Here is a 14,897-nt window from a genome sequence, read left to right on the forward strand (position 1 = left end):
ATATAATATCATGTCATCTGCAAATAGTGACAATTTTACTTCTTACTTTCCAATTTGCAGATCTTTTCTTCTTTTTCTTATCTAATTGCTCTGGCTAGGCCTTCAAATACTATGCTGAATAAAAGTGGTGAGAGTAGGTGTCCTTCTCTTATTCCTGAGCTTAGAGGAAAAGCTTATGATGTTAGGTATGGGCTTTGTATGCATTTATTATTTGAGATACATTCTCCCCACACCTGCTTTGTTGAGAGTCTTTAACATAAGTCAATGTTGAATTTGTCAAATGCTTTTCTGCAAATATTGAGATGATCATATGATTTTTATCTTTCATTTTTATAATGTAGTGTATCATACTTATTAGCAAACAAGATTAAAAAATGTGAAATGAGACATAAAAAAATAAAATACTGGGGAGGGGAAAATAAAAATGTTGAGCTTGAGAATGGGATCAAACTTAAGTTATCAACTTAAAACAGTGTTACAAATATAAGTTGTTATATGTAAGCTTCATGGTAATCACAAGGCTAAAACCTATTTTAAATATGCAAAAGATAAAGAGAAGGGATATAAACATAGCACTAAAAGAAGTCATCAAACCATAAAAGAGGAGAGCAAGAGAAAAAAGGAACAGAGAAGAACTACAAAAACAGCCAGAGAACAATTAACAAAATGGCAGCAAGTACCTATCAATAATTAATGTAAATACACTAAACTCTCCAATCAAAAGACAGAGTGACTGAATAGGGTTTAAAAAAAATTTTTTTTAATGTTTGTTTATTTTTGAGAGAGAGACAGAGTGTGAGCAGGGGAGGGGCAGAGAGAGAGACACACACAGAATCCGCATACAAAGCAGGCTCCAAGCTCTGAGCTGTCAGCACAGAGCCTGACATAGGGCTTGAACTCATGAACCACAACAACATGAGTTCAGACACTTAACAGACTGTTAACAGTCAGACACTTAACAGACTGAGCCACCCAGGAGTCCCCAAAAGTATTAAAAAATTCTTTGTGAGTCTATTCAGAGGATATCAGCACAAAGTGTGGCATTTCCATGGACTGCAAAGGGAGAACCCCAACAGAAATGAGGGGGCTTATACTGTGAGCATCTCCCATACTCCAGGGCATAGGTGCTACATAGGAGGACACAAAAGGGTCTCTGATCTTGTCGTTAGCAGGTGTTCACTGATGGAAGGCAGACAGGCTCAAGTGCCCATACACTGGGGACCCACTACCACCCCAGAACCATGATATAACTGAGCAACAATGTTTCCCAATGAACATCAATTATTCTTGTCGTTTTCTGGTCAATGAAATGTCTTGCCGACCTGAGATCCTCATACTTCCAAGGCTGGAAAAACCAGATTATCTCACTTAGTAACCTAGACACACTTCCTAAGAAAACAATTTACAAAAAAAATCTCTCTAAAATTGCATGAACCTGGTCTTGGTAGAACAAAGCTTGTAAGTAAGGAAGCTGTGGCTCCTGCAATGAAACAGAGCGCCCTCCCTCAGACCATTCCCACCTTCCTCACGGTCTCCAGCTCCTGCTGCTTATTTTCGTTGGCAGTCTGGAGCTCCTTCATCTGTCGCTCCAGCTCCTCCTGTTCAGCCAGCAGCTTCTTCCGGAGTTCTTTCCGACGTTGGCGGGCTTCTTTATGTGGTGGGGGGCTGCCCAACTTCAACAGATGGATAGTAGAGTGAATGGCTATAAAAAGTGTAAGATAAAAAACGGAATATACTGTTTATTCTTTGTAAGCCTAACATAAACATGGCACATTGGGAAGAAAACCAGAGACCCAGTGTAGATTCTGATTCTGCCACTGAGAAATGGTGTGACCTTGAGCAAGCCACATAACCTTCTACAGAATCAGTTTCCTCATCTCTAAAATTAAAGAGATGATTTCTAGAGTCCCTTCCAGCTCTAAAATTCCGTAACTGTACATCTGTGCTTAAATAGATACTTGATTCGGGAATATGACACACATTTGAAGAACTTCAAATACTTTCAATTAATTCCCTTCTCTCTATTTCCTCAAAAGGCCAAATAAGAACAAGACATAGTTAGGGTTGAGATTATTAGTTCCTGATATCTGACTTGCTACCTGCTGGGTTTAGTCTGCCCCTTATCTATGCCTTATGAAACCATCTCCTTATACACTCCCTTCCTGAGATAGTAATAATAGCTACCAGTTATTTAATAGTTGCTATATGTATACCTTTTATATGCATTATCTAATTTTTACATATTTTCCTGATTGTTTGAATTATTTAAATTTAATTTTTTGAACAGCTAATACTCTCACATTGTTCAAATTCAAAAGCATAAAAAGATCTACAGGAAAAGTCTCCCTCCTATTCTTATCCCCAAGTACTGGGTTCCCCTCTCCACTACCAACTAATGTTAACAATTTCTTCTGCATCTTTCCAGAGATATTTTAAGCATATGCAAATAAGGAGGTATATACACCTTCCACCTTCCTTTGACATAATACACCCTTCTGAGCTTTGGTTTTTTTCACTTAATTTATCTTGGAGAGATTTCCATTATCAGTACATCAAACATTAAACATAATGTACCTAACTCCACTGTGTTACTGTACCATAATTTATTCAACCATTTCACAATTAATGGATACTTAGGCTGTTTGCAATCTATCACAAACATTTCTGCAATGATGTGTCTTTTTTAAAATGTGCAAGTATAGGGGCACGTGGGTGGCTCAGTCGGTTAAGCATCCAACTTTAGCTCAGGTCATAATCTCACAGTTTGTGAGTTTGAGCCCCACGTCGGGCTCTGTGCTGAGAGCTCAGAGGCTGGAGCCTGCTTCAGATTCTGTGTCTCCCTCTCTCTCTCTCTGCCCCTCCTCCGCTAGCACTCTCTCTCTCTCAAAAATAAGTATTCTAAAAACATTTTTAATGTGCAAGTATATCTTCATTATCTAATTATTAGCCCTCACAAAAACCTTGAGAGGTAGGTACTATTATCCCTATTCTACAGAAGAGGAAAAACAGCTACAAAATTCCTAACTCAACTCAAGTGACCCAGGAAAGAGGACTTAAACCTAGATGCACTTGCCTCAAACTCTTAAACCACATCGAAATGACCACAACTTTCAGTATAACAGTATTTTACTTATGTCCAAGAATACCATATTCGGAATCCCTTTTCATGATTAAAAAAAAAAAAAATCTCATTGGAAGGGCTGGGGGGCTCAGTCAGTTAAGCATCCAACTCTTGGTTTCAGCTCAGGTCATAATCTCACAGTTTGTGAGTTAGAGCCCCACGTCCGGCTCTACACTGACAGCGTGGAGCCTGCTTGGGATTCTCCCTCTCCCTCCCTCTCTCTCTCTCTGTCCATCTCCCACTTGTGCTCTCTCTCTCTGAAAATAAATAAATAAGCTTTTAAAAAAGTTATTAAATCAAAAGTTTGTGTTCTTGAGATAATTATTTGAAACTAGTGATTTCTTGTGAAAATAACAAATCTTGAAAATTATTGGAAATATTCAAAAGCAACTGTATTATTCCTGTTTTCTGTATTATTAAAAATTCATGATGATCACTTTAAAATTCTTCATAGTCCTTAAAATGGGAAATTCCATTATCTTTAAATAATAAAAGTAAAAAAAAGAAACCCTAAAATGTATAGTTTATAATTTTCCCACAAGTTCATTATACAAATGAAATTGATGAAAAATTTGGGACTTCACTTTATTTTTCTTTCAGTTACTATGCTGCATGTAGAAATAACTACAATGAGGGAACAATGCCTCATGAGATTAAAATGAGATTTAAAAATACAAAGTCAGAGCTCTCAAGTTATATCATGACAAATAATAAAAATTGCCTTACCCTGAATCCACTCCTGTTTCTTCTTCTTATCTGAGGCACTGATTTCAAAGGTTTTATCAAAACATTTTATGAGAAAAAGGCATTTCTTCCCATCTTTGTCAGGTAAGGACTAACAAGGAAAGCAAAATTAGTTATTTTTAATTTTATTTCTAAGCATTGAAATTAAGTTCAATCTTAACTACTTACACAAATCTTGCTGAAATTCAACATCAATAAAAAAAGTCCATAAGAGCATATTTCTAATTTACAAAATACTGTCCTCTAGGCAACATTACCTATGGTAATAAATAACCCTGATTAGCATACTTCATCTGGACTAGGAGAACCACCAACACCTGATAGGGACACTATGCTTTGGCTTTCCTAAGCACAATGACTCTTGTACGTGAGCACATCCTTTATAGGAACCCTGGAAGGTATACCCACGTATTGACTCCAATGGGCTATGAGACTTCTAAGCCAGGGTGATTCCCACATCTGCCTAATGCAGATCCATTCTCTTTGACCTGGGATGTTAGTGCTAGCAAGCTGTAGCTCCTCTCCTATATCCTTATAAGTAGACTGGTATGGCCTATGATAATCTCGTGAGTATCCATGTGTAGTTGAATCTAAGAAGACCGCTTAGTGGGCAGTGCAAACCCAGAGGCATTAATATATCTATACTATTTCATCCATCAAAATACACTGTCATTTATGAGTGAGATGTTAGGTATTTTAAATGTTCTTCAAGAAATACAAATATGGTGATAGTTTAGATATAAATTAAAAACTCAAAATTACTGTTCTTGAAGACTTCACTTCTTTACCGAATTAATATCTGGGAATAAAGTGTACTGAAAGTCACCCAAAATACTCAAAGGTAATGCTCCCATTTTCATTAGTTTTATTTACTATACTCAAAATGGCCCAGATGTCATGGTATATTCATGATTTCAAACACTGTCTTACTGAATAATTTTGTGCTTTCTTTTTTATGACTCCATTTTATTCAATAAATGATTCCTTAAATGTACAAACAAATCTGATTTAATCCCTATACTTTTTCCATGAGATAGAAGATAAATTCACATTATAAAAAACTTTTGTCAGGTATCTCTGGTTTTTGGTTCAGAAACTATGGCAACTGTATGCCTATGTTATTTTAGAAATGTAAATTTTAAGATTCTTTCAAGACTCTGAAGTCTAGAAGGAATATAAAACACTTGGGCAGCAGGGGGCAGCAACAGAAAGAAGTAACAGTAGACTGACCTCCACACAGCAGTTTTCATCCAAGAGAATGTCTCCTTTCTTATCTTTCAGATCTTCACCCACATAATAAGAAATTATGTTGGGTTTTAGTACAAACCAGCGTTCAGTCCAGTTTTTCCGTCTATGGCCTTTTTTCATCATGTAACCCTATGAAAGATTAAATTTTATATAAATACCTGTTCTTTTTCTTATAAGAGCTGATATCTCTTCCTGAATACATGAATATCAGTGGTTCTTGACCTCTGGAGATCATGAACCCACTGAGGATCTATGAAGGCCAGGGGCACTATACCCAGTCAAATTCATGCTAATACACGCACACAAAAGTTTACACAGAATTCTGGGCATGCAGAGACAACCCCTCTAACTCCACCCCATGCTACATACAGAGAGTAGCCTTAGGACTCCTGGTGCTAAAAACATTGTGATTTTTTAAAATTCCTTATCTTTTAGGGATACCTATTGAAATATTTATAGATAAAATGAAATATCTTTGTTTCAAGATACAGGAGAGGCAAAAGTAGGAGGGTAGGATTAACTATGTGTTGGTAGTTACTGGGGCTGGGTGAATGGTACATGAGGGTTCATTATACTATTCTGTCCATTCTGATTAACACACACACACACACACACACACACACACACACACAAAACCCTAACAGTGATTCTCAGCAAACTAAAACCTCAATCAATGAAAATATTAAAGTTGGCCAAATATATCTTTCAACCAATCACCTTCTGGCACCAACCTACCCTTCCTACCTGACCTCTCACTATTCTGGAGGATGAACTCCTCCAGATGAGCAGAAAGAAAAAGAACTGGACCAAGTAGTTAGGATTCTGGCTTCTACACTTGCACTTCTATACTTTCTTCCCACAAATCAGTCACAAAGGTATATAACTCATATTTTTACTTCAGCAAAATTATAATTATAGGCCAAAGCCCTTCAGGGTTGTCTGAGAATAGATGAATTTTAAATAGTAAATGTACAAGTGCTGATACCCTATAGCAGACTATTCATTATCATTATATAATATTAGCTTGACTGTATCATTTGGTTATTATACCAAGTTCTAATCATATTACTTGTTCAGCTTCCTCATCCTTGGACATTTAAGCAAAAGCTATCTCATACTGAAATTCATCTGTAGTCCAATTATCCTGCCATCCTGGTGGGCCTAGAAGTCCTCTTTGGACACAGACCATGTCTCACATCTCTTTGTAGCACCAAAAACCTATACAAATGAAACCTCAATTAATGTTTCTTGATGGGTTCAATTAGGGAAAAAGAGCAAAGACACAACTTCACCTACTGAGCAAATAAAGGACCAAAGTAAGGAAATCCCAAATTGGAATTATTATTCAGTATAATAATGTAAAAAATATGAAAGAGCCGCTAAAAAAAAAAAAACATGTAAATTCTATTTAACAATCATTAAGCATTCCATATTTATATCAGATGCTATGTAGGTCATAATCTAACAAGATAAACGCAACTTTGCTATATAAAGGTATTTACTCTAAAAATAAGGGTATTTCTCTAATTTTATAAAAATATATAGGGGTGTCAGGGTGGGTCAGTCGGCTAAGCGTCTGACTTCAGCTCGGGTCACGATCCCACAGTTTGTGAGTTCGAGCCCTGCATCAGGCTCTCTGCTGTCAGTACAGAGCCCACTTCAGATCCTCCGTCCCCCTCTCTCTCTGCCCCTACCCAGCTGGTTCTCTCTCTCAAAATAAAGAAATAAACTTAAAAAAATAATTAAAAAATTAAAATATGTAATCATATGCATACATTCATGTATAGAATCTAGTAGTAAATCCAATCAACAAGAAAGGAATAAAGAATAAAATAAAATTTACAGGAATCCCACAATCCAGGAGTAATCACTTTTAACATTTTGGTGAGCATCCTTCCAGATAGCCCTACACATATATATCACATTACATGAAAGGGATTACAATATACTTCCTGTTCAACAACCTGTTTTTTTTTTTTCTCTGAACAACATGCCATGAGGATCTCTCAGATCAACAAGTATGGATGTACACGTGACATGAAAGTACTTTAAAGACAGTTTGGAAATGTGGTCATTTAAACAATTCTTTCAAAATAGCAACTTCCCAATGCTTAAGTATACTTCAAAATTGTATCAGTAATTTTTTTTTAAGCCTAATACAAGACTGGGAAAATAAGAAACTTTATTCTTGTTCTAAATCAGTATAAAGGTATAAATGACTTATACTCAAATGAAAATGTCTTATTTCAAACATGTCAAAGTCTAAAGGTAAGGAGAAACACAGTGTTCCAGGACTCTTACCTGTTTCAACACATCTAATATAAGCTCATTAAAGACTTCATTAATTGCCATGGACACCGTCTGCCGATCCATGCCTTTGCTAAACTGTCCATTTCCAATAAGTTCAATCAGTTCCCACACAGAAAGACCATCTTTACTGTCATCAAAGTTGATTTTATAATGTTCAAATTGTTCCTGTTGCCAACCTCCTCCCATAGCTTCTGTAAGTTTCTTAAGCAGGTATTCAATCTATAAAAAGAAAAATTTTTAATTATTAATTCCTAGTAAAAAAAATAATAACTTTTAAACTTAGGTATGTATCTATGTTATTTACACTGATAAGGTCAACTTAGGAAATGTTCCTTTTTAGTTTCAAAATTGTATCTTTAAAAAATCATGATATTATCAGAGGAAAGGTATAGATAAAATGCCACTAGTCCTGTATTAACCTTATAGAATAAGGACCAAAAACTGAGGGGCACCTGGGTGGCTTAGTTGGTTAAGCATCCAACTTTGGCTCAAGTCATGATCTCACAGTTCATGAATTTGAACCCCCAAGTCGAGCTCTGTGCTGACAGCTCAGAGCCTGGAGCCTACTTCAGATTCTGTGTCTCCCTCTCTCGCTGCCCCTCCCCCACTTGTGCTCTGTCTCTCTTGCTCTCTCAAAAATAAAATAAACATTACAAAAAATTTTTTTGAAGGAATCAAAAACTTACAACCCTCTAATAGTATAGTATATTTGTATACTATAGCAGAACTAAAGCAAACTGTACACATACACTTAATTGATGTGGTTTGACTACTCTCTGTTCGATAAATAACTTAAATATATCAGAATATCGATCTTACTGAATTAATATGCAAGTACTAATTAAATAAGCATCTCAAATTAGTATTTACAACTTAGTCCCCAATTTATAAATTTCCCACGTAAGCCAATTATTTGAAATTTATGATGCTTCCTCCCATTATAACATTGACAATGTTGGAAACAATGGCCAAATTCCTACCCTGGGCTGAAAAAGCTTATTAAATCCTGAAAAACATACCTTTGTGTAGAACAGTAGAAAATATTGCTATTCAAATAACAGCAGGTAAACAAAACAGGCAATAATACTCACTGAATGAGAAACTGCTATCTTCTGGAAAGCCTGGGTTTCCTACAATGCTATCAAATTCAACACATCCAAAAATGAATGCGTCACCTCTACCTTCCAAATGGCTTTCCCTTCTATTATTGATTTCAGCTGGGAACAACACCATTCACCCATGTCAATCCTTGTTCCCTATTCCTTTATTCCAAATCAGTGATAAAATCCTACTGTTTCACTTCCCCAGATCAGTGCTTTTCAAACTGTAGGTTATAACCCAATATAAAATCAACTTATTACATAGTCACCAGCATCTTCTTTAATTGAATGAAAGTATTTGAGTTTACTCACAATAAAGACAAATGTTTTGTGGTTAGTTTGGTGTTGTGGGTATGCCTATGTGTGCTGGTCATGAAGTAATATCTTCCTATGGGTTATAGTCAAGAGAGAATGAAAAACTTTTTCCCAGACAATTCTCAAACCCATCCCCTCCTACTCCATCTACCTTGTTCAGGCCTCCCAGTTGGTATCCTTGCCTCCAGCATTGCTCCCTTGTATCTATATTCTGCCAGAGAAATTTTTTCAAAACATAACCTGAGCCTATCACCTCTCTCTATATTTTTTTTAATGTTTATTTATTTATTTTTGAGAAAGAGAGATAGAGAGTGAGCAGGGGAGGAGCAGAGAGAGAGAGAGACAGAGAGAGAGAGAGAGAGAGAGAGAGAATCCCAAGCAGGCTCCGTGCTGTCAGCAAGAACCCAATGCAGGGCTCAAACTCATGAACCGTGAGATCACGACATGAGCTGAAACCAAGCGCTGGATGCTTAACCAACTGAGCCACCCAGGCACCCCTCACCTCCCTCTTTAAATCCTGTCCTGGTTCTCAAAGATAAAGGCCAAGTTTTCCTGTGTCCCTTGGTGACCACCATTCCTCCCTCCCATTTACTATCTCTAACATGTCCACTATGCCCACTGCAGATTTTACACACTTCACTAATACCACAGATCAGGGGTCTCGAGCTTCTTCTGTAAAGGGTTAGGTAGTAAATATTTGAGGCTTTGTGCATTTCTATTATAAGTTACTCTTTGTCTGGGTTTGTTTGTTTTTTACAATGCTTTAAAAATGTAAAAACTCTTCTTAGCACATGGGCTAAACAAAAACAGGCTACGGGCTACATTCAGCAGTGAGCCATAGCCATAGTTTGCCAATACCTGTCATAGATTATAAATTTACCCATTTAACATACTTTTTTATGCTTCTATGCCTTTCCCCACCCTGTCCTCTCTGTCTTGAATATCTCTCCTCATTTCTGCATCAAGCTAAATGGTATTCGTTCAAATTCTGTATTGTCTAGGATATTCCTATTCAAAGTGAGGTGTGAACAGCAGCATCAGCATCACCTAGGTTGTTAGAAATGAAGAACTTTGGACCCCACCAAAGACCCAAAAATCAAAATCTGCATTTTAACAAGAACCCAGGTACTTCCATATGCACATTAAAGTTTGAGAAAGCACTACTCTAGTAAAACTGCTCTGACCAACCCTAATCCAGGTTAGGTGTTCTTTTTTTTTTTTTTTTTTTTTTTCCCCAAAATTATTTTGAGAGAGAGAGACAGAGGATGAGCACAAGCAGGGGAGGGGAAAAGAGAGAGGAAAAGAGAGAATCCCAGGTAGGCTCCATCCTGTCAGTGCAGAACCCAATATGGGGCTTGAACCCACAAACAGTGAGATCATGACCTGAGCTGAAATGAAGAGTCAGATGCTTACCCAACCTAGCCACCCAGGCGCCCCCAGGTCAGTTGTTCTTCTATGTCACTCCACTTAGCATATTGTACTGAAATTATCTCTTAATCATTTGGATTCCCACCATTTTCTGAATTCCTTATAGACGGGACCATGTCCCACCTATCTTTGAATATCCAGAACTCAGCAGCATACCTAGAATGTGGTAAAGCTCAATTACTGTTTACTAAACTGAAATAAACTAAGCTAAGCCTCAATTTTCTCATCTATGAAACGGGCATAATAACACTTATCATATAGAACTACTATGGGGATAAAATGAGACAAATACTGATTATTTTGCACAGTGTCTGACATGGTAGGTAGTCCATCAATGTTATTTCCTTTTGTACTGAGTGGTGCATTATTCAAACATTTAAAATGACATTTAATTTTTTTATTATTTTTTTAAATTTAAATCCAAGTTAGTTAACATGTAGTGTAATAATAATTTCAGGAATAGAATTCAGTGATTCATCACTTACATTTAACACCCAGTGCTCATCCCAACAAGCATCCTCCTTAATGCCCCTCACCCATTTAGCTCTCCCCCCACCAGCCAACACCCCACCAGCAACCCTCAATTTGTTCTCTGTATTCAAGAGGGGGTTTGTCTCCCCCTCTGTTTTTATGTTATTTTTGCTTCCCTTCCCTTATGTTCATCTGTTTTGTATCTTAAATTCCACATATGAATGAAATCATATGGTATTTGTCTTTCTCTGACTTACACATTCTAGTTCCATCCACATTGTTGCAAATGGCAAGATTCCATTCTTTTTGATCACCAAGTAATCATCCATTGTGTATATATACCACGTCTTCTTTATCCATTCATCAGTTGATGGACATTTGGGCTCTTTTCATACTTTGGCTATTGTTGATAGTGCTGCTATAAACATTGGGGTACATGTGCCCCTTCAAATCAGCACTCCTGTGTCGTTTGGTTAAATACCTAGTAGTGCAATTGCTGGATTGTAGGGTAGTTCTATTTTTAATTTTTTGAGCAATCTCCAAATTGTTTTCCAGAGCGGCTGCACCAGTTTGCATTCCCACCAGCAGTGCAAAAGGGTTCCTCTTTCTCTGCATCCTTGCCAACATCTGTCATTGCCTGAGTTGCTAATTTTAGCCATTCTGACAGGTGTGAGGTGGAATCTCACTGTGGTTTTGATTTGTATTTCCCTGATGATACGTGATGTTGAGCATTTTTTCATGTGTCTGTTAGCCATCCGGATGTCGACTTTAGATAAGTGTCTATTCATGTCTTCTGCCCATTTCTTCACTGGATTATTGGTTTTTTGGGTGTTGAGTTCGATAAGTTCTTTATAAATTTTGGATACTAACCCTTTCTCCAATGTCATTTGCAAATATCTTCTCCCATTCTGTCAGCTGCCTTTTCGTTTTGCTGATTGCTTCCTTTGCTATGCAGAAGCTTTTTACCTTAATGAAGTCCCAATAGTTAATTTTTGCTTTTGTTTCTCTTGCCTTTGGAGACATGTCAAGTAAGAAGTTGCTGCAGCCAAAGTCAAAGAAGTTGTGCCTGTTTTCTCCTCTAGGATTTTGATGGCTTCATGTGTTATGTTTAGGTCTTTCATACATTTTGAGTTTATTTTTGTGTATGGTGTAAGAAAGCAGTCATGTTCATTCTTCTGCATGTTGCTGTCCAGTTTTCCCAGCACCATGTGTTGATGAGACTGTCTTTTTCCCTTTGGATATTCTTTCCTGCTTTGTCAAAGATTAGTTGGCCATATGTTTGTGGGTCCATTTCTGGGTTCTCTGTTCTATTCCTTTGATCTATGTGTTTGTTCTTGTGCCAGTACTATACTGTCTTGATGATTACAGTTTTGTCATACAGCTTGAAGTATAGAACTATGATGCCTCCAGCTTTGGTTTTCTTTTTCAAGATTGCTTTGGCTATTTGGGGTCTTTGCTGGTTCTATACAAATTTTAGGATTGTTTGTTCTACCTCTGTGAAGAATGCTGATGTTATTTTGACAGGGATTGCTAAAATTACATTTGAGAGAGGCACCTGGGTGGCTCAGTCAGTTAAGCATCCAACTCTTGGCTTTGGCTCGAGTCATAATCCCAGGGTCTTGGGATTAAGCCCCACATCGGGCTCTGACTGAGCATGGAGACTGCTTAAGATTCATTCATTCATTCATTCTCTCCCCACCCCCCCCCCCCCCCCCCCGGACCCTCTCTCAGGATTCCTGGGTGGCTCAGCCAGTTAAGTGTCCAACTTCAGTTCAGGTAATGATATCATGGTTTGTGAATTCGACTCCTGAAATCAGTCTCTATGCTGTCAACACCAAACCTGCTTTGAATCCTCTGTCCCCCTCTGTTTGCCCCTCCCAACCCCTCTAAAAAAAAAAAAAAAACATTAAAAAAAAAAAAAAGATTCTCTCTCTAATAAAAATAATAATACCAAAAAAATAAAAATGTAAAAATAAATAAAAGAATGCTCAATTAAATTTACCTATAATTTCCACTGCATAAAGACTCTGTAAATATTTTGACAAATACTAGAGGAAAACACAGAAATAGTAAGTCTAACTTGTTACAGATAAGATTGTGAGTTAATTTTTCTTTCTCTCCTTTGCACTTCTACTAATTTGGCTATAAAGCTGTTTGTGAAATAACATATTTTAGCAGAAAAAGAATGCCAACAATAGCAAAAACATGCTTGCAAAGAAATGTACATCCACAAAATATCACAAAGTCAAAAAATATCAAGAGTTCTAGTAATTAAATTTGATGAGACACTATAAAGTCTTCTAATATGGAAATTATCTAATCTCCTAAATCAAGTATATAGTAAGTAGTCAACAAATATTTACTTGTTGGAGAAAAACACACTTAGGTCTTTCCTTTCCCTTGTTGGAGATATAACATCTACTGTTAAGTTTATCAGATATTATTATTTTCTTGGTTTTTAAATAGAAGTAACAAGGATCAGGGGTGCCTGGGTGGCTCAGTCAGTTAAGGGTTTGACTTTACCTCAGGTCATGATCTCACGGTTTGTGAGTTCAAATCCCACGTCAGGCTCTGTGCTGACAGCTTGGCGCCTGGAGCCTGCTTCGGATTCTGTGTCTCCCTCTCTCTCTGCCCCTCCCCCGCTCGCATTCTGTCTCTCTCTCAAGAATAAACAAACATTAAAAAGATTAAAAAAAAAAAAGAAGAAGAAGTAACAAGGATCAGGGCACCTGACTGGCTCAGCTGGTAGAGCATGTGACTCCTTATATCAGGGTTGTGAGTTCAAGCCCCATGCTGGGCATAGAGCTTACTTTAAAAAACAAAAACATAGGATGCCTGCATGTCTCCACTGGATGAATGTGTCTCAGTTGGTTGAACATCAGATGCTTAACTTTGGCTCAGGTCATGATCTCACAGATTGTGAGATTGAGCCCCGAGGAGGGCTCAGCACTGATAGCACAGAGCCTGCTTGGGATTCTCTCTCCCCTTTCTCTCTCTCTCTCTGTTCCTCCCCTGCTCTTGTACATGCTCTCACGTGCTTGCTCACTCTCTCTCTCAAAATAAATAAATAAACTTTAAATAAAAATGAAAAAAAAAAAAAAAACAATTTCATTTGGGCCTAGCTGGCTCAGTAATTACAGCATGTAACTTTTAATCTTGAAGTTGTAAATTCAAGCCCCAACTTGGGTATAGAGATTACTTAAAAATAAAATCTTTAAAGAAAAAAAGAAAAAGACGTAGTAACAGGGATAGTCAGTGGAGGAGAGAGAAAGAAAATGGTAAAGATGAGAGAGAAAGAAGAAAAAAGGACAGAATGTATCAAAAAAGAAAAGGAAAAAAGATTAAAGACAAGAAGAGACTAAAGAGAGACAAGAGAGAAAAAGAAAGTTAAAAAGGACATTAAGATGAATAATTGCCCAAAGTAAAATAACTTAGAGGCATTAACATGTACAGAAGTTCAATCTCCCTAATGCAGTAAAAAGAAGGGCCCATGCTGCCTGATCACAAGGTGGGATAAAGGCAGTACAAGCACAAGTAGAAGTGTTAGTAGTAAGGCCAACAGAAGCATATGCATATGGTCACGTGGATAGGCATGACAAAATGGTGCACTGGACTGACCATTCATACTATAAATCGGGAAACAGCCTTAGCTTTTCTTCATCTACTGTGAATATACATCCACTGTGAATATACCCAAGTCCCTCCCATTCCAAGCTTCAGTTTCTCTTGTATATCCAATGGTCTTTAATAATGTTAGTAACTGAGAGTACCTGTTAGTAGCAAACTCAGCTCTAGAGGCAGCTTCCTTGGTTCATCCTAAACCTTTATGAAGGTGCGCACTCCCAAACCCTCCTGAGTTTGTCATCCGCACCCAGCAACTGCTCAGCATTCCCAGTGATTGTCCCAAATAATCTAGACTTATTTCCTGCTGACTTTCAACACAATCATATACTTATCATTACCAAATAATTTAAGGATCTCTTAATTCATTATATTGGGCCAGGAAGAGACAAACATTCCCACTCTCAACTATTCAATTACACTAAATAATAAATCACGTGCTGCCGTGTTAGTCTCGAGTGGCCTGCATCAATTCTAAAAGCTCATTCAGTTTCAGGAAGCAGCTTACTTCCTCCTTCCAAGCAAGTTTCACCAAAAAT

At 37.3% G+C, this 14,897-nt stretch overlaps 1 protein-coding gene across 2 annotated transcripts in view; it reads right to left on the bottom strand.

Moving 5' to 3' along the window:
- SWAP70 (switching B cell complex subunit SWAP70) overlaps positions 1 to 14,897 on the bottom strand; it is a 77,121-nt gene that overhangs the window by 14,194 nt on the left and 48,030 nt on the right. For both annotated transcript variants that reach the window (XM_049650273.1, XM_049650281.1), the window contains exons 4-7: positions 7,415 to 7,642; positions 5,096 to 5,242; positions 3,848 to 3,956; positions 1,521 to 1,702 (exon numbers count right to left, since the gene is read on the bottom strand). In XM_049650273.1, coding sequence (XP_049506230.1) covers positions 1,521 to 1,702; positions 3,848 to 3,956; positions 5,096 to 5,242; positions 7,415 to 7,642 — 666 coding nt within the window. The remainder of the gene's footprint in view (positions 1 to 1,520; positions 1,703 to 3,847; positions 3,957 to 5,095; positions 5,243 to 7,414; positions 7,643 to 14,897) is intronic.

Source organism: Panthera uncia, chromosome D1 (genome assembly GCF_023721935.1).
Source record: "Panthera uncia isolate 11264 chromosome D1, Puncia_PCG_1.0, whole genome shotgun sequence".
Taxonomy (NCBI): Eukaryota; Metazoa; Chordata; class Mammalia; order Carnivora; family Felidae; genus Panthera; species Panthera uncia.